The sequence below is a fragment of the Oncorhynchus clarkii genome, chromosome 1 (genome assembly GCF_045791955.1).
Source record: "Oncorhynchus clarkii lewisi isolate Uvic-CL-2024 chromosome 1, UVic_Ocla_1.0, whole genome shotgun sequence".
Lineage (NCBI taxonomy): Eukaryota > Metazoa > Chordata > Actinopteri > Salmoniformes > Salmonidae > Oncorhynchus > Oncorhynchus clarkii.
In genome coordinates, this window is record NC_092147.1 from 12,851,383 (window position 1) to 12,877,636 (window position 26,254).

Consider the following 26,254-nt stretch of genomic DNA (forward strand, 5'->3'; position numbering starts at 1 on the left):
AGGCATTTGTGTGGAACGAACAGCTAACTGAACTGAAGACAGGATGGCCAGGCATTTGTGTGGAACGAACAGCTAACTGAAGACAGGATGGCCAGGCATTTGTGTGGAACGAACAGCTAACTGAAGACAGGATGGCCAGGCATTTGTGTGGAACGAACAGCTAACTGAAGACAGGATGGCCAGGCATTTGTGTGGAACGAACAGCTAACTGAAGACAGGATGGCCAGGCATTTGTGTGGAACGAACAGCTAACTGAAGACAGGATGGCCAGGCATTTGTGTGGAACGAACAGCTAACTGAAGACAGGATGGCCAGGCATTTGTGTGGAACAAACAGCTAACTGAACTGAAGACAGGATGGCCAGGCATTTGTGTGGAACGAACAGCTAACTGAACTGAAGACAGGATGGCCAGGCATTTGTGTGGAACGAACAGCTAACTGAAGACAGGATGGCCAGGCATTTGTGTAGAATGAACAGCTAACTGAAGACAGGATGGCCAGGCATTTGTGTGGAACAAACAGCTAACTGAAGACAGGATGGCCAGGCATTTGTGTGGTTGAGTCAGTTTCCATCGTAACATGGACTCTCAACAACGTGATGAAACTTTGTTGATCCTTGCTAAAACAAGCAACCTAGACTTTGTTTGCCTAGGCAATGCCTCCCACAATGCAGCAGCACACACAGAAATAGAATGAATAGAACTTGGAACCTTTAACCCTGGCAAACTCATGGGTACACACAAAATGACTGCCTGATATTGTGATGCAATGTAGAATGTTCATTAAAATGATGATGACTGATGTGCCTCATGAAATGGAATGTATTTTTTGTACTGTCAGTTGAGTTGACTCAACAAATATTTTAGCACATATTCTACTTCCTGCTTTGCTTCTAAAAAACAATGGAATTGTCATGGAAACGCGTGGGGGGGGGGGGGATTCTGTCTCATTGTCCATCTGTAAAATTAGCCTACATTTAGGCTATTAGTTGTATGTGTATTTCATAATATGTTAAGGTAAAAATCAAGAGTATAACGCCTGTATGGATGTCTACCCCAACACATGTTCATGCCATCTTTACCAATCAACTGCATTACAGTTAAAAACAACTGACTACCACCACCCATTTCTGTATGCTAGCTATGCTAACCAGCTTACTGTATACAAACGGTATAGCATTTAGTAGTCTCTCCTAAACCTGAAAAGTGACAGCTTCTACATGCTATGCAGCGAAAACAGACACTTTGTTAGATCAGATTTGTTGAATGTGGGCCAATCTGGTCAATGTAACATCTGCATTCTATTATTGACCTCTACCGATTGACCTCGTCACTGCATCCGTGGCTGCCAGTCCACACTTAAGCCATCATTGACTTGAATGGGTTTCCCCATTTTATTAATTATATTTCTATGGCAGCACATGCAGTCAGGAGAGGAGGAGAAAATGTGTGTAAATGTTTTTAGTTTTTTCCCGAACGGTTATTACAGACACCACAGTCATTTGGTTGGATAATTACAGTCCTCCCAAATTCCATGATCGTCACAGTCCCACGTGCAACACTGAAAACAGTGAAAACGCAATGACTTAAAAGTATTTATTCGAAGGATTAAATCCAATGAACAACTGCTTATGTAAAAAGGGCTTTACAAAATACATTTGATTGATTGATTGATAGCACCATGCTAGCTTAATTGATTTATAGTACCAAGACATGGCAGTAGAAAAACATTTTCATACTGAGATACATAAATGTGTGCTCCACCCTTACCTTGTGACTGGGCCCAGGCGGGAGTTGGGGCGGGAGGGTGTGTGTATGCTGTGTGATGGTGGCAGGGTCCCTGGCCACCACTAAATCCACCCTGTCCCCAGGCTGCTGCAGGAGAGCGATGGCCTGATGCTGGGTGACACTCTGGTCCAGGGGCGTCCCGTTGATCACCAGGATCTGGTCGTTCTCCTGTATGCGCCCATCCCTGCCGGCACACAGAACACAAATCAATCAAATGTATTTATAAAGCCATTTGTACATCAGAAATGGTCGCTAAGTATTTTTTACAGTAACCCCGCCTTGATCCCAAAGAGCAAGAAAACCCAAAAGGTGTATTTTTATTTTTTATATATACACTTTTTTCTATATTATAATGCATGTACTTTTTTGACCCCCTTTTTCGTGGTATCCAATTGGTTGTTAAGAGTCTTGTCCCATCGCTGCAACTCCCGTAAGGACTCAGGGGAGGTGAAGGTCGAGAGCCGTGCGTCCTCTGAAACACAACCCCGCCAAGCCACACTGCTTCTTGACACAATGCCCACTTAACCCGGAAGCCAGCCGCACCAATGTGTCGGAGGAAACACCGTACACCTGGCGACCGTGTCAGCGTGCATGCGGCCCGGCCCGCCACAGGAGTTGCTACCAAGAAGTGTATCTTGTATGTTTTTTTCATGTAACGTTTACTGGACCAGGAAGTATTTTTAGAAGATTCTCATCTTTGCTCATATGACTTTTTCTAGAACGGTATGAGGTCTGTGTCTCATTTTTGGCAGTGCCTTTACAAGCTGTGCTAATTTAACTACAAATGTCACTGCATACTCTTTGTTGTTAACATAAGCTGATTTATGCATTTATGATTGTTGAGTGCATGCATGCTCAATTTTTAAAAAAAAGTTTCCTTTAAAAGGGGCTCTAATACGAGCTGTCAAACATTCTAAATCAGCATGAGATATCCTTGACTAATATTGTGTTGGCTTGGTAAAGAGATTGAGGAGGAGCTGGTGAGAGAGTAGGCGGTACCCCTGTGCGATGCTGTCTAGGCTGGACGTGTCTGATGAAGACCCCGTGGTCCCCTGTCCCTTCGGCCCTTAGGCCCACCACACTGAAGCCCAGGCCCCCAGACAAGGGCTTAGGCAGGCTGATGTGCTCTGTCTGCCTCCCCTACATCACAAGAAGACACAGTGAATAAATAGGTAATGAATTAATCATCACAGTCAAAACATTCAAATAAAAATCCAAAAACACTCAAATTGCATTGGTGGGGAAAAATCTGAAATCAGGTCAAAATGTACACATTGCAAATACCCAGGGAAAACCTTAAGCTACACTCACCAGACAGTTTATTAGGTACACACATCTAGTACTGGTTCAGACCCCCCTTTGCCTCCAGAGCAACCTGAATTATTTGTGCATGGATTCTACAAGTCGGAAACGTTCCACAGGGATGTTGGTCCCTGTGGCATCACGCAGTTGCTGCATATTGGACGGCGGGCCACCACCAGCCTGTACCGTTAGCACCAGGCAGGATGGATCCATGGACTCATGCTGCCTGCGCCAAATCCTGAACCGGGATTTGTCGGACCAGACAATGTTTTTCCACTCCTCGATTGTCCAAGGTAGGTGATTACGAGCCCACTTGAGCTGCTTCTTCTTGTTGTTTTCCGCTGATAGGAGTGGAACCCAGTGTGGTCGTCTGTTGCAAAATCCCATCAGTGACAAGAATTGACGAGTTGTGCGTTCAGAGATGACGCTGGGAGAATTTGCCATTCTCTTTCATCAACAAGCGGTTTTCCCCTACAGGTCTTCCGCTAACTGGATGTTTTTTGTTTGTCACACCATTCTCTGGAAACCCTAGACACTGTGGTGTGTGAAAAGCCCAGGAGGGTGTCAGTTTCTGAGACGCTGGATCCGGCATCGACGATCATACCACGCTCAAAGTCGATTAGTTAACTCGTTTTGCCCCTTGTAACGTTCAATCGAACAGTAACTGAATGCCTTGATTCCCGTCTTCCAGCTTTATATAGCAAGCCACCTAATAAACTGTCCGGTGAATGTATATCTCCACCAACAGCAGTAGGCCTACATAATCAACAGGGAACCTTGGCGCTTTCCCAGAAGATGGGCTGGTGTGTAAAATGCACAAATTCAGGCAAACAAAAAGAGGTGTATGTCGCATAAAACTTACCTCATTCTTACAAATATATAGATATTACTGCATTAGAGAGAGAGTACACAGACGTTTCGGCTTTACAGCCTTCTTCAGTGTGTAGGTACAATGTTATTTAATTCAAAACAGCATTTGTAAAGAACTACAGATGAGCAGCAGGTGTTTCTAATCAGGGTTGACACTCATCTGCCAATCAGGGAAGTGGCTTTTCTACCCTAACTGTATTCAAATGAGTCACAAAGAGATACAGAATTATAGGTTATGGGAGCAGGCACGAAGGGCAACTCACAAATCAATTGCCCCAGATGTCTGCTCACCTAAATACATCACATCAATGCATGAGATCGCCCACCACATCAGGCATCAGGCATCACATCAGGCACAGCCGTTCATAAACATGTGGGGCCAACTCATAAGCTAAATGCAAAATCTGATATGGACAGTGTTCTTGTATAACAGTCTAAATGTGGCTCGTAGGAAGGAGGTGAAATCGAATTCTTTGTTTAAACCGTGTGGAGATAAAGAATGTGATTTATATAGCCACAGTATTTTGTTGTCATTAGTTACCTCCTCTTACGTGCTGGATGAACTTTTTCCATCCCGACTCAACACAATTCATTAATAGAATGATTCTGTTCTATAAAGTGTCTCGCAACTGGCGAGGTGATATCTTGACGTCTAATAGTGGATTTATGTTCTCCAAGACGTACTTTCAAGGCGCGGGATGTTTTTCCAATATAAATCTTACTACAAGAACACTAACATATAAATAACTCCTTTAGTAGTGCAAGTTATACACAACTTTATCTTATAGGTCCTAGAAGTCTGAGGGCATACAAAGTTAAAACATTTCCTTATGGTGCAACAAGAGACACACAATCTACAGGGGAAGCATCCTTTTCTCTCTGACCCCATCTGATTTAACCAATATGTTGGATTGGCAGATGAGCGGAAACCCTAATTAGAGGCACCAGCTGCTAATCCGTTGTTCTTTATAAATGCTGTTTTGAATGAAAGAAAATTGTACCTATACACTGAAGAAGGCTGTAAAGCTGAAACGTCTGTGTACCCTATCCCTGATGCAGTAAAACAATTAAAAGCATTTAACCTCTGTTTGGCCTACATAAAACACCCAGGTAAAACTATTTAAACCCATATTGTCTTGATTCTCCACCAATTACAGCACACCAACACACAAATGACAGTCTACTCTAAAACCATCATCTCTCCACGGTGGAGTATCCTAGCTAGTTGTGACCATAGCATCAGGTGGGCGGTGTGTGTGGGCAGAACCGGTGCAGCCGGCTACCTTAGCGGAGGTGCAGAACCATCTCTGGAGCTGGTCGGGGGAGGCAAGGGCCGAGCCGTTGGACAACACAGTGCCGGGAATGGACGTGCACAGGCTGCTGGCTGGGCGGCTGGCACTGACAATCAGCTGGCCCTTCCTAGAGAAGCTGAAATCACTGCAGGTGTCTGGAGGCATGCAGTTCAGCTGGGGAGGAGGAGAGGGAGGTTTGGTGTGTAATTTCACAGTGGAGGAGGATACAAAGAAAGCTAAGGTAGAGCTGCTTTGTTTACTGTTTACAAAACTTCAGTAGAATCATTTAATTTAATGTGATTGTGAACTAAGATAGTTCAGAGATCTATTTCGATAAAGCCACACAAAAAAAGTCTCCAAGGAAACGCAGACATTCTAAGCTGCTTTCGTTCACCAACAACCGTAAGTAACATTCTTTCACATATTAGCACTACTGTAGGGTGGGGGTGGGGGGCAATAAAATCCTCTGCAGCAGCTCTGGCCGGTCCCAAACAGGTACTGCATTAATGACTCACATTGTGGAAAGTTATCAGTCTCCTTGCTCATTTTGCCCGGGCTGACGACGCAGCCTTCCTCCACCATTTCATCAATACATCTCAGACAAGACACTTACTCAAGCCCCGCCAGTAGATATTAAAGCTTGATAGATGCACAGAAAAGCACCTCCACCACCTCCGCATTGCTGTCACGCCATACGTTTTTACCTGAAGCATTCATAGACACTCGGCTGACCTTCGCAGCACTTAGAATATGAAGGCAGGCATTGGTTATTGCCATTATCTTAATTTGGCATGTGGATAGTTTATTTTAAGGGTTCTTTTTTTACGTCAATAATAATGCAACCTGAATACAAATGAATTGGAGTGTGGCTGGGCGGTTTTTCCCATGCCTCCTTTTAAGCACATGTAAAAGGTTTAGAATGCTGTGTTCTGTAGACTTAAAGCACACTGACATTGAGTGGTTTTACCATTTCATCACAATCTGAAATGTTACATATTCCAAAACAAGGTTTATTTGTTGCTAAAGTGCTGTGAAAGTATTTGCCCCCTTTCTAATTATCTTCTTTTGTATATTTTTTTATACTATATGTTATCAGATCTTCAACCATAACCTACTGTAATGTTAGATGAATGGAATCTGAGTGAACAAATAACACAAATGACATACCAATTTCATTAATTTCATAAACAAAATTATTCCCCTGTGTGAAAAATGTATTGCCCCCTTACTCTCAATAACTGGTCGTGCCACCTTTAGCAGCAATGACTCAAACACTTCCTGTAGTTTCAATCAGTCACTCACGTCTCTGTGGAGAAATTTTGGACCACTCCTCCATGCAGAACTGCTTTAACTAAACAACATTTGTGGGTGTTCAAGCATGAACTGCTCATTTTAAATCCTGCCACAACATCTCAATTAGGATTAGGTCTGGTATTTCACTTCCATTCCAAAACTTCAAATTTGTTGCTTTTTAGACATTTTCATGTAGACTTGATTGTGTGATTTGGATCATTGTCTTGCTGCATGTAAGCTCAAGTAAGCCCACATATAATAGCAGAACAGTTGGCTTAATCATAGTATCATAAGTGGCCACATTGGGTGGCAGGTAGCCTAGTGGTTAGAGCACTGGGCCGGTAACCCGAAGGGTTGCTGACAAGGTAAAAATCTGTCGTTCTGCCTCTGTGCAAGGCAGTTAACCCACTGCTCCCAGGCACCGAAGACACGGATGTTGATTATGGCACCTCACTGATTCAGAGGGGTTGGGTTAAATACAGAAGACACAATTCAGTTGAATGCATTCAGTTGTACAACTGACAAGGTATCCCCCTTTCCCTCACTAATGAAATCTCCTATGTGCTATTCACAAGCCATGGGTCTTAATATTAGGTTTTCCCTTTCTCTGCAGGTATTCAGCATTACCTGGTCTTTGAGTTGTTTGATTGAATGCTGCAGAGTGAGGATGTGTCCTAGCAGTGGGCTCTGTAGAGCATCCCTCAGCACCCCCAGCCTCTCACTGTGGGTCCACTCCTCCCTCTGGGCCATCTTGGCCTGCAGCCGCTCCAAAGCCTGCAATACCTGCTGGCGCTCCACTGTGGAGACTGACACACACATCATAAACACACAGCCCCATGTGCTCGTACACACACACACACACACAATGTTGATTATGAAAAAGTTAATTTGTATCACATTTATATCCAGTACTGTTCATAAAACAGTTCAATAATGGAAGCAGACTTAAATGTACCTGTTGGGACATTTTCATACATTGTCCTAACTCGGTCTCAGAGTATCTTTGTGATGCAGCCTGTGAGGAAGCAGGGCAAGATTACATGAAAAACAAAGCTCATAACAACAATTCTAATAATCTTTAGGCAGATGATAATGCATCGAATAAAAGGCCTATCAAGAACAATTAGTGATCGCCTCCATTACTACGGAGTACAAGGCCGTACTGCTTTTGAGCTGGGTCCATCAAGTTGGCTAAGCATCATCACAATACAGCCCTTTTGCAACACTTCACAATACAACACTAAAAGTATACGTTCAAATCTTTGTGAGAAATACACAATTGTCCTTCTGTCAGTCAGCAAGCCATTAGCATGGGTTAACTATTTACATAGCCAGCGGTAAACAATTTTCGACAGGTAAACTAAGCCACGTTTATATTTGCCAAGTAACACAAATGCCACAGATGTCTCACGTTAACAAACCACAACAAATGTGTTAGCTAAACCCAGAAGAAGATAAAACTAGCTAACTAGCTACTAAATTATCTAGCTAAAGGAAGAGATATGACTTTGTTCCATCCTACCTGTACAGCGGAAGTTAATAAATGAACCCGCCCCTTACCTGAAGCAGGATGTAAAGTTTTAAAAGAATCAGTGGAGCGATTCACTGAACTATCACTTTGTTTGTGAGCAAGGTTTAAGCTGTGAGAGCCCTCTAAATGTAGAGATGTAGTTAACGTTAGCAAACACTTGCTTTGCAATCAGCAGGTGCACATCATCATCTCTTTCTGTCCAGCGAACTAGCATAACTAGTCTAAATCTATGAACTAAACTTTTGTTTTAAGTAAGTGTAGGTTCTCTTTAACATGAGCTTAGTCTGAACATCAAATAACTCCATAAAACAACTTTTAAATGAGCTTCTCGAAATGTTCCGCTAACTTCAGTGAGTCAGCTAGCACAGTCAGTAGCTAGCCAATTTAAATGAGTCAGTTACTGTTCTATTTAGCTAACATTAGCCATCTGTTGCGACACAGAAACTGATTTGCTAGCTAACATGTTTTTGCATACTATTTTTTATTTTATTTCACCTTTATTTAACCAGGTAGGCTAGTTGAGAACAAGTTCTCATTTACAACTGTGACATGGCCAAGAGCAAAGCAGTGCAACACAAACAACAACAGAGTTACACATGTAATAAACAAACGTACAGTCAATAACACAATATACAATATGCATACAGTGTGTGCAAATGGGGTAAGATTATCCTACTACAAGGATACTATTGAGCACTTGCATTGTAACAATCTCATAGCTTAACCTGTTCAGATGTTTCAGTTAAACTACTTTTAACGTTGAAAACAAGTCTTACTGGTACGAATTCACAAGGTTTTGGTTTTGGACTCAGACAGAGGTTTAAAAACGATGTCACGTGACCAAGTGGGCGCGTCGTCAACATGGCGTTTCCCGGAAGTCGGCTGTTCTCTTTACGGACCATGTCGTTGGGCATTTTGTTTTACTGTACGTATTGCCATTTCCAATTTGTTCTCGCAAATGATGTCGATAGTTGTGAAAGTCTACGCCTGGGACAATATCCTTTTATACGTGATTACTTGCAAATCACGAAAAAATGACAAGGTTTTCATGCACGCTGGCTAGCTAATGTTACCTGGCTAACTGACGTTAGCATGCATTTATTTAGCTAGCTAGCAAACATAAGCCTGCATGTTGTGTACTTTTGGAAAATATAACTAATCCGATTTTGAAACAGATGAATAGTATAGTTATGTTTTCTCGTCTGTATTCACCAGTCATCTTCCATGTAACGTTAACTCTTGGCAAGAGTCTTGTTTTTTCATCAAGATATGTTCTCGGGTCTTTATTGACAGAATGTTTCATTATGTGTAAGATAGATAACTAACGCCACTATTCTGTCAACCATTATTCATTGGTATGCATTTTTGTAATGTCATGTGGATATGTTCCCTTGAACGATGCTGATGACTGAATGGATGAATATACAGTACCAATCAAAAGTTTGGACACGCCTACTCATTCCATTTTTCTTTAGTTTTACTATTTGTTTTACATTGTAGAATAATAGTGAAGACACAAACTGTGAAATAACACATTTTAGATTCTTCAAAGTAGCCACACTTTGCCTTGATGACAGCTTTGCACACTATTGGCATTCTCTCAACCAGCTTTTTGAGGTAGTCAACTGGAATGCATTTCAATTAACATGTGTGCCTTGTTAAAAGTGAATTTCCTTCTTAATGTGTTTGAGCCAATCAGTTGTGTTGTGACAAGGTAGGGGTGGTTTACAGAAGATAGCCCTATTTGGTAGAAAATCAAGTCCATATTATGGCAAGAACAGCTCAAATAAGCAGAGAAACAACAGTCCATTGTTACTTGATGAAATGAAGGTCAGTCATTCTGGAAAATTTCAAGAACTTTGAAAGTTTCATCAAGTGCAGTCGAAAAAACCATCAAGCGCTATGATGAAGCTGACTCATGAGGACCGCCACAGGAAAGGAAGAGGACAAGTTCATTAGAGTACCAGCCTCAGAAATTGCAGCCCAAATAAATGCTTCAGAGTTCAACTAACAGACAAAACTCAACATCAACTTTTCAGAGGAGACTGTGTGAATCAGTCCTTCATGGTTGAATAGCTGCAAAGAAACCCCTACTAAAGGACACCCATAAGAAGAGGAGACTTGCTTGGGCCAAGAAACACGAGCAATGGACATTAGACCAGTGGAAATATGTCTTCTGGTCTGATTAATCAAAATGTGAGATGTTTTTGGTTGCAACCGCCATGTCTTTGTGAGACGCAGAGCAGGTGAACGGATTATCTCCATGTGTGGTTCCCATCATGAAGCATGGAGGAGGAGGTGTGGGGGTGCTTTGCTGGTGACACTGTCTGTGATTTATTTAGAATTCCAGGCACACTTAACCAGCATGGCTACCACAGCATTCTGCAGCGATACGCCATCCCATCTGGTTTGCGCTCAGTTGGACTATAATTTATTTTTCAACATGACAATGACCCAACACACCTCCAGGCTGTGCAAGGATCATTTTTCCAAGAAGGCGAGTGATGGAGGGCTCCCGAGTGGCGCAGCGGTCTAAGGCACTGCATCTCAATGCTAAAGGCGCTACTACAGACCCTCGTTCGATTCCAGGCTGTATCACAACCAGCCGTGATTGGGAGTTCAATAGGGCGGTGCATAATTGGCCCAGCGTCGTCCGGGGTAGGCCGTCATTGTAAATAAGAATTTGTAGTGAAATAAAGGTTAAATAAGGGCTATTTGACCAAGAAGGAGAGTGATGGAGTGCTGCATCAGATGACCTGACCTCCACAATCACCCGCCCTCAACCCAATTGAGATGGTTTGGGATGAGTTGGACCACAGAGTGAAGGAAAAGCAGCCAACGAGTGCTCAGCATATGTGGGAACTCCTTCAAGACTGTTGGAAAAGCATTCCAGATGAAGCTGGTTGAGAGAATGCAAAGCTGTCATCAAGACAAATTGTGGCTACTTTGAAGAATCTAAAATATATTTTGATTTGTTTAACACTAAGTGCAAACTTTTGACTGGTACTGTATATCAACCTGACAAGCACAATTTGTTAGATATCATGTTGTATTATTTACTATGCTGTGGATGATAGTTGATACTTTGTTGTTGCCTTAATACTGTTCAAGTATATTTGTAAAGAACCAAGGATAGACGATGCCACTCAAGAACCTGAGAATTGCAAGGACATGATTGCTTGGGGTAAGTGGTTCTGGTTGAATGATGTATAAAATACTGAAGAAAAATGTACGCAATATGTAATGTATTGGTTTCATGAGCTTAAATAAAATATCCCAGAAATGTTCCATATGCACAAAAAGCTTATTTCTCTCAAATGTTGGCAACAAATTTGTTTACATCCCTGTTAGTGAGCATTTCTCCTTAGTCAAGAAAATCCATCCAACTGACAGGTGTGGCATATCAAGAAAATGATTAAACAGCATGATCATTACACAGATGCACCTTGTGCTGGGAACAATAAAAGGCCATTCTAAAATGTGCAGTTTTGGAACACAATACAATGCCACAGATGTATCAAGTTTTGAGGGAGCGTCCAATTGGCATGCTGACTGTAGGATTGTCCACCAGAGCTGTTGCCAGAGAATTTAATGTTAATTTCTCAACCATAAGTAGTGTTTTAGAGAATTTGGCAGTACGTCCAATTGTCCTGACAACTGTAGAACACATGTAACCAAGCCAGCCCAGAACCCTCACATCCACTTTCTTCACCTGTGGGATGAGACCAACCCGGACAGGTGATGAAACTGTGGGTTTGCACAACTGAAGAATTTCTGCGCAAACTGTCAGAAACCGTCTCTGGGAAACTCATCTTCGTGCTCGTTGTCCTCACCAGTGTCTTGACCTGACTGCAGTTTGGCATCATAACAGACTGCTCACCTTCAATGGTCACTGGCACACTGGAGAAGTGTGCTCTTCATGGATAAATCCCGGTGTCGACTGTCCCGTGCAGGTGACAGAGAGCATCGTGTGGTCGAGCGGTTTGCTGATGTCAACTTTGTGACCATGGTGGTCAGATAAAGGTATGGACAGGCATAAGCTACGGACAACGAACACAATTGCATTTTTATCAATGGTAATTTGAATGCACAGAGATACTGTGACGAGATCCTGAGGCCCATTGTCGTGCCATTCATCGACCACCATCAGCTCATGTTGCAGCATGATAACAAGGATCTGTACACAATTCCTGGAATCTGAAAATGTCCCAGTTCTTCCATGGCCTGCATATTTTTATTTTAGTTATTTAACCTTTATTTAACTAGGCAAGTCAGTTAAAGAACAAATTCTTATTTACAATGACAGCCTACCGCGGAACAGTGGGTTAACTGCCTTGTTCAGGGGGAGAATGACAGATTTTTACCTTGTCAGCTTGGGGATTCGATCCAGCAACCTTTCTGTTATTGGCCCAACACACTAACCACTAGGCTACCTGTGGCCAGACATGTCACCCATTGAGCATGTTTGGGAAGCTCTGGATCGACGTGTACGACAGCGGGTTCCAGTTCCCGTCAATATCCAGCAACTTCGCACAGCCATTGAAGAGGAGTGGGACAACATTCCACAGGCCACAATCAACAGCCTGATCAACTCTATGTGATGGAGATGTGTGCATGACCACATGGGGGTCTCATCAGATTTCTGACTGTTTTTCTGATCCACGCCCCTACTTTTTTTTTTTTTGTATTTGTGACCAACAGATGCATATCTGTATTCCCAGTCATGTGAAATCCATAGATTAGGGCCTAGTTAATGCATTAAGGTTGACTGGTTTCCTTATATGAACGGTAACTCAGTAAAATCTTTGAATTTGTTGCATGTTGTTTATTTTTGTTCATTGTAATAATAATATGCCGTTTAGCACCCACCATCTCAGATTGTTCTGAAATCGTTTCTGTAGTTAGATAAGCATTCCTGAAACATATTTTTATTTTTTTTAAGATTTGTATGATTAATTTAGTATTCAATAAATATAGTATCTTTGTTTTTCTAAGAATTAGTAAGACATGAGGATTCCAAAGACATTTTTTGAAGCCACCCACGACCCCCCCCCCCCCCCCCCCCCCCCCCCCTCACACATGCCAATCCCACCCCAAGAACGAGTATATAGCATCAGTTCTATGTTCCCCACCCCAATGTTAAAAGGGATAGTTAACCCAAATTACAACGTTACACTGGTTTCCTTACCCTGTAAGCAGTCTATGGACAAGGTATGACAGCAACCTATGCTTTGGTTTTGTTTACATGGCCACTGTTTCAAATGGTAACTTTTTAGCATTTTGTGGCACCAATCCAATGCAAGTCAATGTTATCTATATTAGCATTTTCTCGCTTCCTATCCATCTATAAGTAACATCCATTGAGTTACGCAATACATTTCTAGATACTTTAGGGTGATTTGAACATGACATGTGACAATGCTAACAGAGGTACCATTGACTTGCATTGTGTTTGTGCCACAAATTCTAAAAAGTTAGCATTTCAAACAGTGGCCAACAAAACCAAAGCATATGTTTCTGCCATACCTTGTCAACAGACTGTTTCTTACCCTGTAAGCAATGTAATTTAGTAATTTGGGTGAACTATCCATTTAACATTGAGGGTGGGGGTTCGGGGGTCTTGAAACTTTAACTTAATAGTAGGAACAGCACCATCTAGTGGTCAGAATCCGGTAATATCCGGATGTAAGATGGGACATTAACCTAACAACTTAAATGACAAATTTCTCAGAACAGGGGTAAAACAAACATCACCAAATTCCCTGGTAATACATTGAATAGTATGAAGAAACAACACTTAGAGCCGCAGCTCCATACTACTGGTCAGACACAGAACTGATACTATATACAAATTGTTGGGGTGGGATTGGCGTGGGGAGTCCGTGGGTGGCTGTTGACCAATGTCTAGCTCATTGTCAGAACAAAGTTAGGTCCAAAATTGGATGTTAGGTACTATATTTATTGAGTATTATATGAATCCTAAAAAGAGAAATGGCCAATTTGGATGCAATCAATGAGCTTAATGATTGCTAATCATATCTGTTTCTAACATCAATTATTTTAGAACAATCTTAGATGATGGGTGGTGAAATCCTCTTTTGTGCTTTTTGAGTTTGTACGACCATTAGTCTTTCATGCACACATTTTACGTACGGAAGGTCCCAGGAATAGAACCCACTATCCTGGTGTGGCAAGCGTCATGGTCTACCAACTGAGCTACAGAGGACCACCATAATGATTGGTTCGAATAGATTCTCCATCTATAAGGACTTTGGGAATTAGAATGTAGTTGACACAGTATATGCATGGAGGTACCACGTAGCCTAACTCAAATTGAAAGACTAATTTGCAGGGACAAGAAATTATAATAGGTAGCCCTAATAAAATAAAGCTAAAAATAATAGGTCATTTAGGTCCTGGTTCTTAACTGTCATAATATTTTGTAATACTTTTATCAATGTGCATTTACATCAGAATCTACACAAATTGAAACCCACATAACTGCTGTTCTGTGTTACTTTGTCCTAAACCATCTGTTGGGGTTTTCAGTGGAATGCCTACCTTCTCCAAACATCAGCTGCCGCTTGTCCAATGGGACGGAGTTTCGATTCAGTGGAGAGGAAGTGGGCTTTAACAAAAGCCTCCCTTGCAGGAATGTGTATGTACAGTACCAGACACCGTGGAAGTGTTGCACATGTACACCCAGTATGCCAAACATTAGGAGCACCTTCCTAATATTGACTTCCACCCCCCCCCCCCCCCCCTTTGCCCTTAGAACAGCCTTAATTTGTCGGGGTATGGACTCTACAAGGTGTCGAAAGCGTTCCACAGGGATGCTGGCCTATGTTGACTCCAATGCTTCCCACAGTTGTCTAGTTGGCTGGATGTCCTTTGGGTGGCGGACCATTCTTGATACACACGGGAAACTGTTGAGCATGAAAAACCCAGTAACATTGCAGTTCTTGACACAAACCAGTACGCCTTGCACCTACTACCACACCCCGTTCAAAGACCCCTACTACCATACCCCGTTCAAAGGCCCCTACTACCATACCCCGTTCAAAGGCCCCTACTACCACACCCCGTTTAAAGGCCCCTACTACCACACCCCGTTCAAAGGCCCCTACTACCACACCCCGTTTAAAGGCCCCTACTACCACACCCCGTTTAAAGGCCCCTACTACCACACCCCGTTTAAAGGCCCCTACTACCATACCCTGTTTAAAGGCCCCTACTACTATACCCCGTTTAAAGGCCCCTACTACCATACCCCGTTCAAAGGCCCCTACTACCATACCCCGTTCAAAGGCCCCTACTACCACACCACGTTTAAAGGCCCCTACTACCACACCCCGTTTAAAGGCACTTACATCTTTTGTCTTTACCTTTCACCCTCTGAATGGCTCACACACACAATCCATGTCTCAATTGTTTAAATGCTTAAAAATCCGTATTTAAGCCGTCTCCTCCCCTTCATCTACACTGATTTGAAGTGAATTTAACACGCAACATCAATAAGGGATCATAGCTTTCACCTGGATTCACCTGGTCAGGTGTTCTTAATGTTTTGTGTAGGCTGTATCAGGGCTGTATTCATTAGGGCAGACCATAGCAAAAAGTTTTAGCTATGATGACCCTGAACATGTTTTATTTTCAATTGATATTGATTAGGCTAAATCATATACCATCATATGTGATGTTTTTGTACAAATGTGAAACATTATTGAACTGTTTTGAGCTAACATGTTATTTCCTTACAGGAGCGGTTACTCCTACAAAGTAGCTGTGGCCCTGTCGCTCTTCCTGGGATGGTTAGGAGCAGATCGCTTCTACTTGGGATACCCAGCTTTAGGTACAGTATGACTGTTGTTATTGCTGTTCACTCTCAATAACTGACATGGGGGTGCAATGGATGAATTTATATTATATTTATAAGTAGATTCATTTTCAAATCCTATCTGCTGCTAACAAACCGGTCTAAATACAATGAAAGATTTTCTTTGTAATTGTTTTTGTAAAAAAAGGAAGAACACATGTTGAAATGCATGACTACCATTCATTTATTGGATGTATTGATTTTAGAGAGTTTGAAAAGATCTGCTGGTTTTGGACAGAAACGCAACTTGCATGTTTGTGGATTAGTATAAAGTAGACCATTTATCAAAGTTGAGCATTAATCAATGAAGCAGGTTTCTAAGAAACAGAGGGTCACTACTTCCTGTGAGGACCTGAAAGAAACCACTATTACATGACATTATAAAACAGTGGTAAACCCAGACACTGGAGTGAAACACGGCTGTTTCTTCCCTTTCCTTTGTTCTTGTTCTTAATTAGGCACCTGCAAGATTACAAAGTGGCTGGTGGCTGAAAGCCCTTTAGTTTAGGTTTAGTTTTTCCAACTAGCATGGAGTACTTTGGCATCGCAGAGCCACACTGAGGACGGGCATGAGCCGGCTTTAGAGGCTGCACTGAGCAACACCTGGCCTGGTTTGGCACGGTTGGCTTGGGCATCACCATGGAACGGTGGGTTATTAAGTGGGCTTCTGCTTTGTAGAGTAGCCACACGACTGGCATCGTTTTTAAAAACGTCCACCCTGGAATCAACAAAGCTACCCCTGTTACTTCCCATTGGAGCAATTTACAATAGTGTTAACAATTATTTGGAGTTGGTGTTTCCATAATTTGCCTGCAATTCAGATTGTGTGTGTGTGTGTGTGTGTGTGTGTGTGTGTGTGAGCTAGTGAGTGCCAGTAGTCATTGCCCAGTGATGCAGTGAGTACTCCCCGACATGCAGTAGTGTCATCTCCGGGTCTACCTTACAGTTATGTTACATAGTTATGTCGTAAGCTAGTGACAGTGTGAATGTTAACAGGATGATGTGTTCAGTTGAATGACCTGCTCGCCGTGCTCTGTGTTTTCATACATCCAATTCACACCCTCAGCTGCTCACAGCGGCTCAGTTGCACACATTCATGTTTACTCTTCTTCTCTGCTCCTCTCAACGATAAAGACCTGTTATTCCCAATCCTCAAAGTTGTTTTGGACACAAAGTTGACTTGGCACGATTTCCCTCTGAAAGCAAATCAGGCCGCAAACAACTAAACACCCAATACCCACACACCCACATAGCCTCTCCACTCCGCCGCCCAGCAGTCAAAGCGTTCAATATCGTTCACCTTTGCCTCGCAAGTTAATTTCCCATTCAGCCACACATGGGAAAAGTTGGAACCGAACATGGGGAATAAACTGAAACCTTGCCCAGTCGCCTCACACAATAGCTAGCAAATTATGATTAATTTATGCCAACTTTAAAGAGGCATGGAGTACCCCATAAAGCTTTATACCAGGGCTCTCCAACCCTGTTCCTGGAGAGCTACGGTCCTATAGGTTTACACTCAACCAGTCTAGCGCACCGGATTCTAATAATTAGCAGATTCAGAAGGTGAATCAGGTTAGTTACAACTGGGGTTGGAGCGAAAACCTGCGGGGGGTAGCTCTCCAGTAACACGGTTGGAGAGCACTGGTGTAAACCTACAGGAGGGTAGCTCTCCAGTAACACGGTTGGAGAGCCCTGGTGTAAACCTACAGGATGGTAGCTCTCCAGTAACACGGTTGGAGAGCCCTGGTGTAAACCTACAGGATGGTAGCTCTCCAGTAACACGGTTGGAGAGCCCTGGTGTAAACCTACAGGATGGTAGCTCTCCAGTAACACGGTTGGAGAGCCCTTCCTGTTTTATACCCTATTTAACTCCAACATGTCTCTCTCTCTCTAGGGCTGCTCAAATTCTGCACAGTTGGCTTCTGTGGGATTGGGAGCTTGGTGGATTTCATGTTGATCTCAATGCAGGTGAGTGGCGTTCAGGGGACAGCTGTGGAACACAGAGCTGTTAAATAATCCCTCTTATCTGTTGGTTATGTCTGTGAAGATGCTCTTTTCACAGTAACCATGAAAGGAATGGTTTATGTGGTGTGTTGATGACAAGGGTGGGTTAGGTCAGTGTTTCCCTAATGTTGGGTAGAAGCTGACTCCTTTTGGGTCACAGCTGATGATTACATTCGTTGGTCACAAGACACAAAATTTGAGTTGGGTTTCACTGCAAAGTGAGTAAGGGAACAACTGTGATATCAGAATCGGATGGATTTCATGCAAGTTTGATAATTGTATGATTTCAAAACAACTTCTAAGATTTCAAAAACAAGTTACTCAATTTGGGCACAGTCTCATGTATAAACCGTAGCTCTTTCTCCCACTAACAGTGATGGTAATCAATGAAGTGGAGCACATTTTTTCATCACAGAGCAGCCTGGGCTTTGCTACAATGGTCATGCTTCACACACTCCAATCAGAGTAAACCATGGAACATTGCGCAGAAGCATAGCCAAGCCAGTCAGGAGGAGTGTGTGTGTGCGTGCGTGAATGTCTGTTTGTATTCAGAGGGAACCTGTGTCTCAATCAGTGCAGCAGCAGCCCTCTGCTCTTCTCAGCACTAAGCTCTCTGTAAATGGGGGTTAATGAGACTGGTTTGTTTTCGCAGAAGGGCTTCTCTCCCCCCCGTCCCTCGTTCCCCCAGGACCCCCCTAACCTGTTTAGTCCACAGAGCCTGACAGGGAGAGAAGCCAATTCATTTTTCACCCTGTTAGGGCCTCACCCCTCTCCATCCTCATTGGGGAACCAGTGTGGGAGCAGGAAGCAAACAAGAAAACACTCACCCAGAGGCGGTGCTCCTAGTAGCCGGGGACTTTAATGCAGGGACACTTAAATCCGTTTTTACCAAATTTCTATCCTCATGTTAAATGTGCAACCAGAGGGAAAATAACTCTGGACCACCTATACTCCACACACAGAGACGCATACAAAGCTCTCCCTCGCCATCCATTTGGTATATCTAACCATAATTATATCCTCCTGATTCCTGCTTAATCACCAGTGAGTCAACCAATAAAGAAGTGGTCAGATGATGCAGATGCTAAGCTACAGGAGTGTTTTGTTAGCACAGACTGGAATATGTTATGGGATTCTTCCGATGGCATTGAGGAGTACACCACATCGGTCACTGGCTTCATCAATAACTGCATCGATGATGTCGTCCCCACAGTGACCGTACGTACATACCCCAAACAGAAGCCATGCATTACAGGCAACAGCCGCACTGAGCTAAAGGCTAGAGCTGTCGCTTTCAAGGAGCGGGTCTCTAACCCGGACCTGCTATGCCCTCCAAAGAACCATCAAACAGGCAAAGCGTCAATACAGGACTAAGATTGAATCGTACTACATCGGCCCTGATGTTTGTTGGATGTGGCAGGGCTTGCAAACAGCCTACAAAGGGAAGCACAGCCTAGAGCTGCCCAGTGACATGAGCCTACCAGACAAGCTAAACTACTTCTATGCTCGCTTCAAGGCAAATAACACTGAAACATGCATGAGAGCACCAGCTGTTCTGGAAGACTGTGTGATCACGCTCTTCACAGCCGATGTGAGTAAGACCTTTAAACAGGTCAACATTCACAAGGCCGCAGGGCCAGACGGATTACCAGGACGTGTACTGCGAGCACGCGCTGACCAACTGGCAAGTGTCTTCACTGACATTTTCAACCTCTCCCTGTCCGAGTCTGTAATACCAACATGTTTTAAGCAGACCACCATAGTGCCTGTGCCCAAGAACACTAAGGTAACTTGTCTAAACGACTACCAACCTATAGCACTCACGTCTGTAGCCATGAAGTGCTTCGAAAGGCTGGTCATGGCTCACATCAACACCATTATCCCAGAAACCCTAGACCCACTCCAATATGCATACCGCCCCAACAGATTCACAGATGATGCAATCTCTATTGCACTCCACACTGCCCTTTCCCACCTGGACAAAAGGAACACCTATGTGAGAATGCTATTCATTGACTACAGCTCAGCATTCACCACCATATTGTCCTCAAAGCTCATCACTAAGCTAAAAGGACACCTCCCTCTGCAACTGGATCCTGGACTTCCTGATGGGCCACCCCCAGGTGGTAAGGGTAGGTAACAACACATCCTCCACGCTGATCCTCAACACAAGAGCCCCTCAGGGGTGCGTGCCTAGTCCCCTCCTGTACTCCCTGTTCAGCCACGACTGCATGGCCAGGCACGACTACACCACCATCAATAAATTTGCCGATGACACAACAGTGGTAGGCGGTCTCCGACCGCAAGGCTACCCCACATTTATACCTTATTCTTATCCGTATTTTTGTTAACTGCATTGTTGGTTAGGGGCTCGTAAGTAAGCATTTTACTAAGGTCTACCTGTTGTATTCGGTGCATGTGACTAATGTGATTTGATTTGACTAATGAATACGACAAGCATCAGCACGCATATAGAGCAGACCTTCAGCTTTAACTCAGTCAACATGGTGGGATGTGTTTATAATGAAAAGTAGGCTTATTTGTTTGGGATTCATTTTTTTTCTCGTGTTCCTTGAAAAAAATATATTAGTTTGTCATATAGACAAGTGGTGGTGTGTGTAGTTTTAGGACTGTATGCCTTCACCTTGAATCCAATTTCAACAAAGGCCTATGCTGCTGGAGTCACCCTGTATCACATCTGAGACCAAAACACACATCATGATACACCCTTCAAAGAAACAGAATACCCCTCTTCCTCTATTTAACCCCTTCCTCTTCCTCTCCAGTTCTACACTACATCCCACTGTGTAGCAGGCCTGTATAAAGTCGCTATTTCATTTGAAAACGGCAGCAGCGTCTGTTCGGCCACTTTGATTAAACGAGGCGACCGTCACACTGTTTATTGTTCTCCTAATGTATTATTGAAGGCCCTGAGAGAGGAATGCTTTTAATCTGCTTTGGCTGGCACGCCCCAGCGCAACACTTACATTCTCAATTAGATGTATACGCTGCGTCTGGGCTCTCTCAACTTTTGTAAAAGTGACACTTTTGATGAAGAGTTCTGCGTGTCCGGAGAACCTATTTAACATTTGCGCGAGGCGCTGCCCTATATTTGAAAGGCTAACTATTGCGACTAAGCGCAACGTCGGAGCGGGCAAATGCATTTTTGAAAAATTTAACTAATGGGATTATTATTAATAGATTCTGGCTGGACGGGGCTTGAGGAAAGGAGACCGGACAGCGTTTGTTTGAGGCCTCTCTCTCTCTCTCTCTCTCTCTCTCGCTCTCTATCTCTCTCTCTCGCGCTCTCTATCTCTCTCTCTCTCTCGCGCTCTCTATCTATCTCTCTCTCTCGCGCTCTCTATCTATCTATCTATCTATCGAAAGACCGAGGTCCACACCAGATGAATGATGTTGGGGAATTTTCCAATTTACTCTCAAACTGGGCAGAGGAGGAGCTAGACAGCTGTGATAGATAGATGGAACGTGAACGGAGGGAGCTGTGTGTCAGGCACGGGATTAAACAATACAAGGTAGTGGGTTTCCAGGCCGGCATACGTTGTTGTGAAAATCCAACCCACTTCTGAAAACCCGATCACTAAAGCCACTACCTGCTATGGATTAAATATAGGCTGGAATGCATCATAGTTGAGTGGTAGCCTAGCTGAAGTTGGTCTGGAGTCCAGTAGGTGGAGTGCTGTTGGTCTGGAGTCCAGTAGGTGGAGTGCTGTTGGTCTGGAGTCCAGTAGGTGGAGTGCTGTTGGTCTGGAGTCCAGTAGGTGGAGTGCTGTTGGTCTGGAGTCCAGTAGGTGGTGTGCTGTTGGTCTGGAGTCTAGTAGGTGGAGTGCTGTTGGTCTAGAGTCTAGTAGGTGGAGTGCTGTTGGTCTAGAGTCTAGTAGGTGGAGTGCTGTTGGTCTAGAGTCTAGTCGGTGGAGTGCTGTTGGTCTAGAGTTTTGTAGGTGGAGTGCTGTTGGTCTGGAGTCCAGTAGGTGGAGTGCTGTTGGCCTGGAGTCCAGTAGGTGGAGTGCTGTTGGTCAGGAGTCCAGTAGGTGGAGTGCTGTTGGTCAGGAGTCCAGTAGGTGGAGTGCTGTTGGTCAGGAGTCCAGTAGGTGGAGTTCTGTTGGTCAGGAGTCCAGTAGGTGGAGTGCTGTTGGTCAGGAGTCCAGTAGGTGGAGTGCTGTTGGTCAGGAGTCCAGTAGGTGGGGTGCTGTTGGTCAGGAGTCCAGTAGGTGGAGTGCTGTTGGTCAGGAGTCCAGTAGGTGGAGTGCTGTTGGTCGGGAGTCCAGTAGGTGGAGTGCTGTTGGTCGGGAGTCCAGTAGGTGGAGTGCTGTTGGTCGGGAGTCCAGTAGGTGGAGTGCTGTTGGTCGGGAGTCCAGTAGGTGGAGTGCTGTTGGTCTGGAGTCCAGTAGGTGGGGTGCTGTTGGTCTAGAGTCCAGTAGGTGGAGTGCTGTTGGTCTGGAGTCCAGTAGGTGGTGTGTGGTTGTTGGTCTGGAGTCCAGTAGGTGGTGTGTGGTTGTTGGTCTGGAGTCCAGTAGGTGTTGTGGTTGTTGGTCTGGAGTCCAGTAGGTGGAGTACTGTTGGTCTGGAGTCCAGTAGGTGGAGTGCTGTTGGTCTGGAGTCCAGTAGGTGTTGTGATGTTGGTCTGGAGTCCAGTAGGTGGTGTGATGTTGGTATAGAGTCTAGTAGGTGGAGTGCTGTTGGCCTGGAGTCCAGTAGGTGGAGTGCTGTTGGTCTGGAGTCCAGTAGGTGGAGTGCTGTTGGTCTGGAGTCCAGTAGGTGGTGTGTGGTTGTTGGTCTGGAGTCCAGTAGGTGGTGTGTGGTTGTTGGTCTGGAGTCCAGTAGGTGGAGTGCTGTTGGTCTGGAGTCCAGTAGGTGGAGTGCTGTTGGTCTGGAGTCCAGTAGGTGGAGTGCTGTTGGTCTGGAGTCCAGTAGGTGTTTTGATGTTGGTCTGGAGTCCAGTAGGTGGTGTGATGTTGGTATAGAGTCTAGTAGGTGGAGTGCTGTTGGCCTGGAGTCCAGTAGGTGGAGTGCTGTTGGCCTGGAGTCCAGTAGGTGGAGTGATGTTGGTCTGGAGTCCAGTAGGTGAGGTGCTGTTGGTCTGGAGTCCAGTAGGTGGAGTTCTGTTGGTCTAGAGTCCAGTAGGTGGAGTGCTGTTGGTCTAGAGTCCAGTAGGTAGAGTGCTGTTGGTCTAGAGTCCAGTAGGTGGAGTGCTGTTGGTCTAGAGTCCAGTAGGCGGAGTGCTGTTGGTCTAGAGTCCAGTAGGTGGAGGGCTGTCACTGGTCCCCCTCAGCTGTGATTGCCAGATATGTGTTGCCTGCTGTACCTAGATTTTCACCGTCTGTACCCTGATGTCTTTTCTCCTTCCTTCCTTTAGGTTGTGGGTCCGTCAGATAAGTCTGACTACATAGTGGACTACTACGGTGCCAGACTCACACGCCTCTCCATCACCAATGAGACTTACAGAAGAACCCAGATGTCTCCCTGAAGGTAGCTACACTAGTAACATGTTAGTTAGACAGACAATAGGCTTTGGGGAGTCATTCCCTGTGTAATTGTGGAAACTCAGAACTAAAATTGTATGTAACATCATCAGCTACCATTTACATGTACTCTGTGTACAACACATTCGGAACACCTTCCTAATATTGAGTTGCACCCCCTTTTGCCGCCAGAACAGCCTCAATGGTCGGGGCATGAACTCTACAAGGTGTCGAAAGCGTTCCACAGGGATGCTGGCCCATGTTGACTCCAATGCTTCCCACTGTTGTCAAGTTGGCTGGTTGTCCTTTGGGTGGTGGACCATTCTTGATACACACAGGAAACTGTTGACCATGAAAAACACAGTAGTGTTGCAGTTCTTGACACTCATACCGGTGCACCTACTACCATACCCCGTTCAAAGGCACTTTTGTCTTGCCCATTAACCCTCTGAATAGCACCCATACAGAATCCATATTTCAATTGTCTCAAGGCTTAAAAATCCTTCTTTAACCTGTCTCCTCCCCTTCATCTACACTGATTGAAGTGATTGAAGTGACCGCCCCATGGGCCTCCCGGCTGCTACAGAGCCTGGGCTCGAACCCATAATTTCTAGTGGCACAGACCACTGCGCCACACGGGAGGCCCTATGGGATCATAGCTTTCACTTGGATTCACCTGGTTAGTCTATTTCATGGAAAGAGAAGATGTTCCTAATGTGCTGTACACTCAACGTATATTACGTAGTCTGTCCACAAATGATTATTCACTGTGTAACAGTTTGTCTTTCCACCTGCCCCTGTACTAATGTACATTTGATTGTCTAATTATTACATCTGTATAGCGTTGCAAAATTCTCTAACTTTCAATAAATGCCCTGGTTTTCCAGAAGTCGTGGCTGGAGGATTCTTGATTTCCTGCTTATTACCTCATAATTCTATGAATCCTCCAACCGGGATTTCAGGAAAACCAGGGAATCTATTGAGAAGTTCACAACACTCTAGTTTTATTAGACAAGTTTAAAAGATTGATGTTTTGGCCTTCTACATCCTTCCAATCTAATGAACGTTCCCAGAAATGAACAACCCAATATCTGTCGTTCTGCCCCTGAACAAGGCAGTTAACCCACTGTTCCTAGGACGTCGTTGTAAATAAGAATTTGTTCTTAACTGACTTGCCGAGTTAAATAAAATACAAAATGACATGTACACAGTCAAGTGGAAAGACAAACTCTGAACGGCTCAAACACTAAAAGTGAACCAGATGTGTGGTTTTGCATCACTCTGTAGCTTGTATGACCTATGGGGGGTAAAGACAAACACCCAGCCAAGGACAACTTGCTCCCCCCCCCCCCTCTCTGGTACTCCAGGACGGACCTTCTACCCTGGGGAGGGAATTTTAAAATGTCAGCCTGCTAAGTAAATGTTTGGGGAGGGTGGCACTTCAGGACTGAGGGGGAAAAGGGTCGTGAGAGTGCAGTTATTATACCTGGCATAGGTGTCCCTCATCGGTTGAGCTCTACCACAGAGCAACGAGAGTCACACACCCTTTCACACAGTTTGTCAACAACAAAAATGATCTACAGTTTTAAATCTCCAAGATTTCAGCTCTCCCTTCTCTCTCCCACTCTGTTGTCTGTGGCTCCTTAGTCTCTGGTTAGTATTATAGAAGCTGCAGTGTGTTTGTGGTGACGGGGGTGTTGGGTTCAATTATACACATGTGGAGTCCATTACAAGCCCTTTAGTGTTTACGCTCAGACAAATAGAGAGAGCGAGAGAGAGAGATGAAGTCTTCATCCACACCTCTACAGTTCCTCAGTCTCTCAGTCCTTCATTTTACTGCATGTATCTCAGGGCCACAGAAAAATGTAACACTGACTGCCTCGAGTATCCAAATTCAACTGTTTACAACCTGTTTTCTCTCGTTTCAGGACCAAAGTGAAAAACAACTATCGTTACCCTCAACCCTGTCATGACGATTATGCCGCTCTTTTTGGGATCTTTTTCACTTGATCATTCCGATACACGGACACTAAGACCATCCCAGTCAACACATTGATCATGATCCTGTCTGCATGTACCCCAATGTGGTGAAGCTCAGCTTTTTAAAATGGATACTCTTAAGAGTGAAGGCTTCATTTTGGTTTAGACTTTACCCAGCATTTCCTTAGTCTTTCCTTCATTCTTTGTGACCTTCATTCCTTGCCACCTCCTCAAAACACATTTTAAAAGATCAGAGGAGATGAGGATAGAGGTTGCAAATGAATCAAACAAAAACATATATTTACCCGCGGTCACCAGCTCAGGTCCTGGAGCGTTAGAGGAGTACAGACCTTTGTTCCAACCCAGCATTATCACACCCTGTAGCTCTCCAGGACCAAGGACTTGATGACCACTGCCATAGAGCTTCAAGTCATCGTTATACTCCTATAAGAATCTAGAATCTGCACCGAGAATAGTTCTGTAAATATGTAATCTATTGCGTTATTTGAGTATGTCTGGCAGCAAGGGAACTATTTATGTTCTGTATGACTGTTTTGTTGATTTGTCATTAGCGATTTATTTTTATTATTATTTTTTTGTAATAAAATTGTAATTTTATGAAAATGGACGCCTTTTGTAAATGAAGTTCTGTTCAAACTTGCTGTTTTAAGTCCAACACAGAGCAGTAGCAGTTAATTTAGCGAACTCTGAGCTCATTGGAGGAACTGTGGCAGTGACCGATCGTCCTGTAGGGAGTTCAGAGGTCAAAGAAATGACACGCTAGCTCTCGGCATCATCCTGCAGATGAAGACAGATCTTCTCCCGCTCCCCCCAGA

The 26,254-nt window shown here is 44.0% G+C and overlaps 2 protein-coding genes across 2 annotated transcripts in view; one reads left to right on the forward strand and one right to left on the reverse strand.

Annotated features, from left to right (window-relative positions):
- The window catches only part of LOC139407154 (inaD-like protein), a 294,625-nt gene extending 287,104 nt beyond the window's left edge, over positions 1–7,521 (reverse strand). Inside the window, 5 exon segments of the mRNA XM_071151082.1 lie at positions 1,770–1,986; positions 2,803–2,927; positions 5,243–5,425; positions 7,172–7,350; positions 7,500–7,521. Of these exon segments, the coding sequence (XP_071007183.1) occupies positions 1,770–1,986; positions 2,803–2,927; positions 5,243–5,425; positions 7,172–7,350; positions 7,500–7,521 (726 nt within the window).
- A 1,415-nt stretch (positions 7,522–8,936) lies between these two features.
- LOC139423763 (TM2 domain-containing protein 1-like) lies at positions 8,937–26,042 on the forward strand. Its single transcript, XM_071175429.1, has 7 exons — positions 8,937–9,075; positions 11,191–11,259; positions 14,625–14,733; positions 15,836–15,927; positions 17,849–17,922; positions 23,333–23,445; positions 25,367–26,042. Exons 1-6 carry the CDS (start codon positions 8,937–8,939, stop codon positions 23,441–23,443), a joined length of 594 nt encoding a protein of 197 aa, XP_071031530.1. The 3' UTR covers positions 23,444–23,445; positions 25,367–26,042.
- Positions 26,043–26,254: the final 212 nt, after the last annotated feature.

Excerpts from the sequence above, each read along its gene's own strand:
- LOC139423763 (XM_071175429.1), top strand. The coding sequence starts at position 8,937 with ATGGCGTTTCCCGGAAGTCGGCTGTTCTCTTTACGGACCATGTCGTTG. Across the intron at positions 11,260-14,624 it reads CAAGGACATGATTGCTTGGG|TGGAATGCCTACCTTCTCCA; the intron begins GTAAGTGGTTCT and ends TGGGGTTTTCAG. Across the intron at positions 15,928-17,848 it reads CTTGGGATACCCAGCTTTAG|GGCTGCTCAAATTCTGCACA; the intron begins GTACAGTATGAC and ends CTCTCTCTCTAG.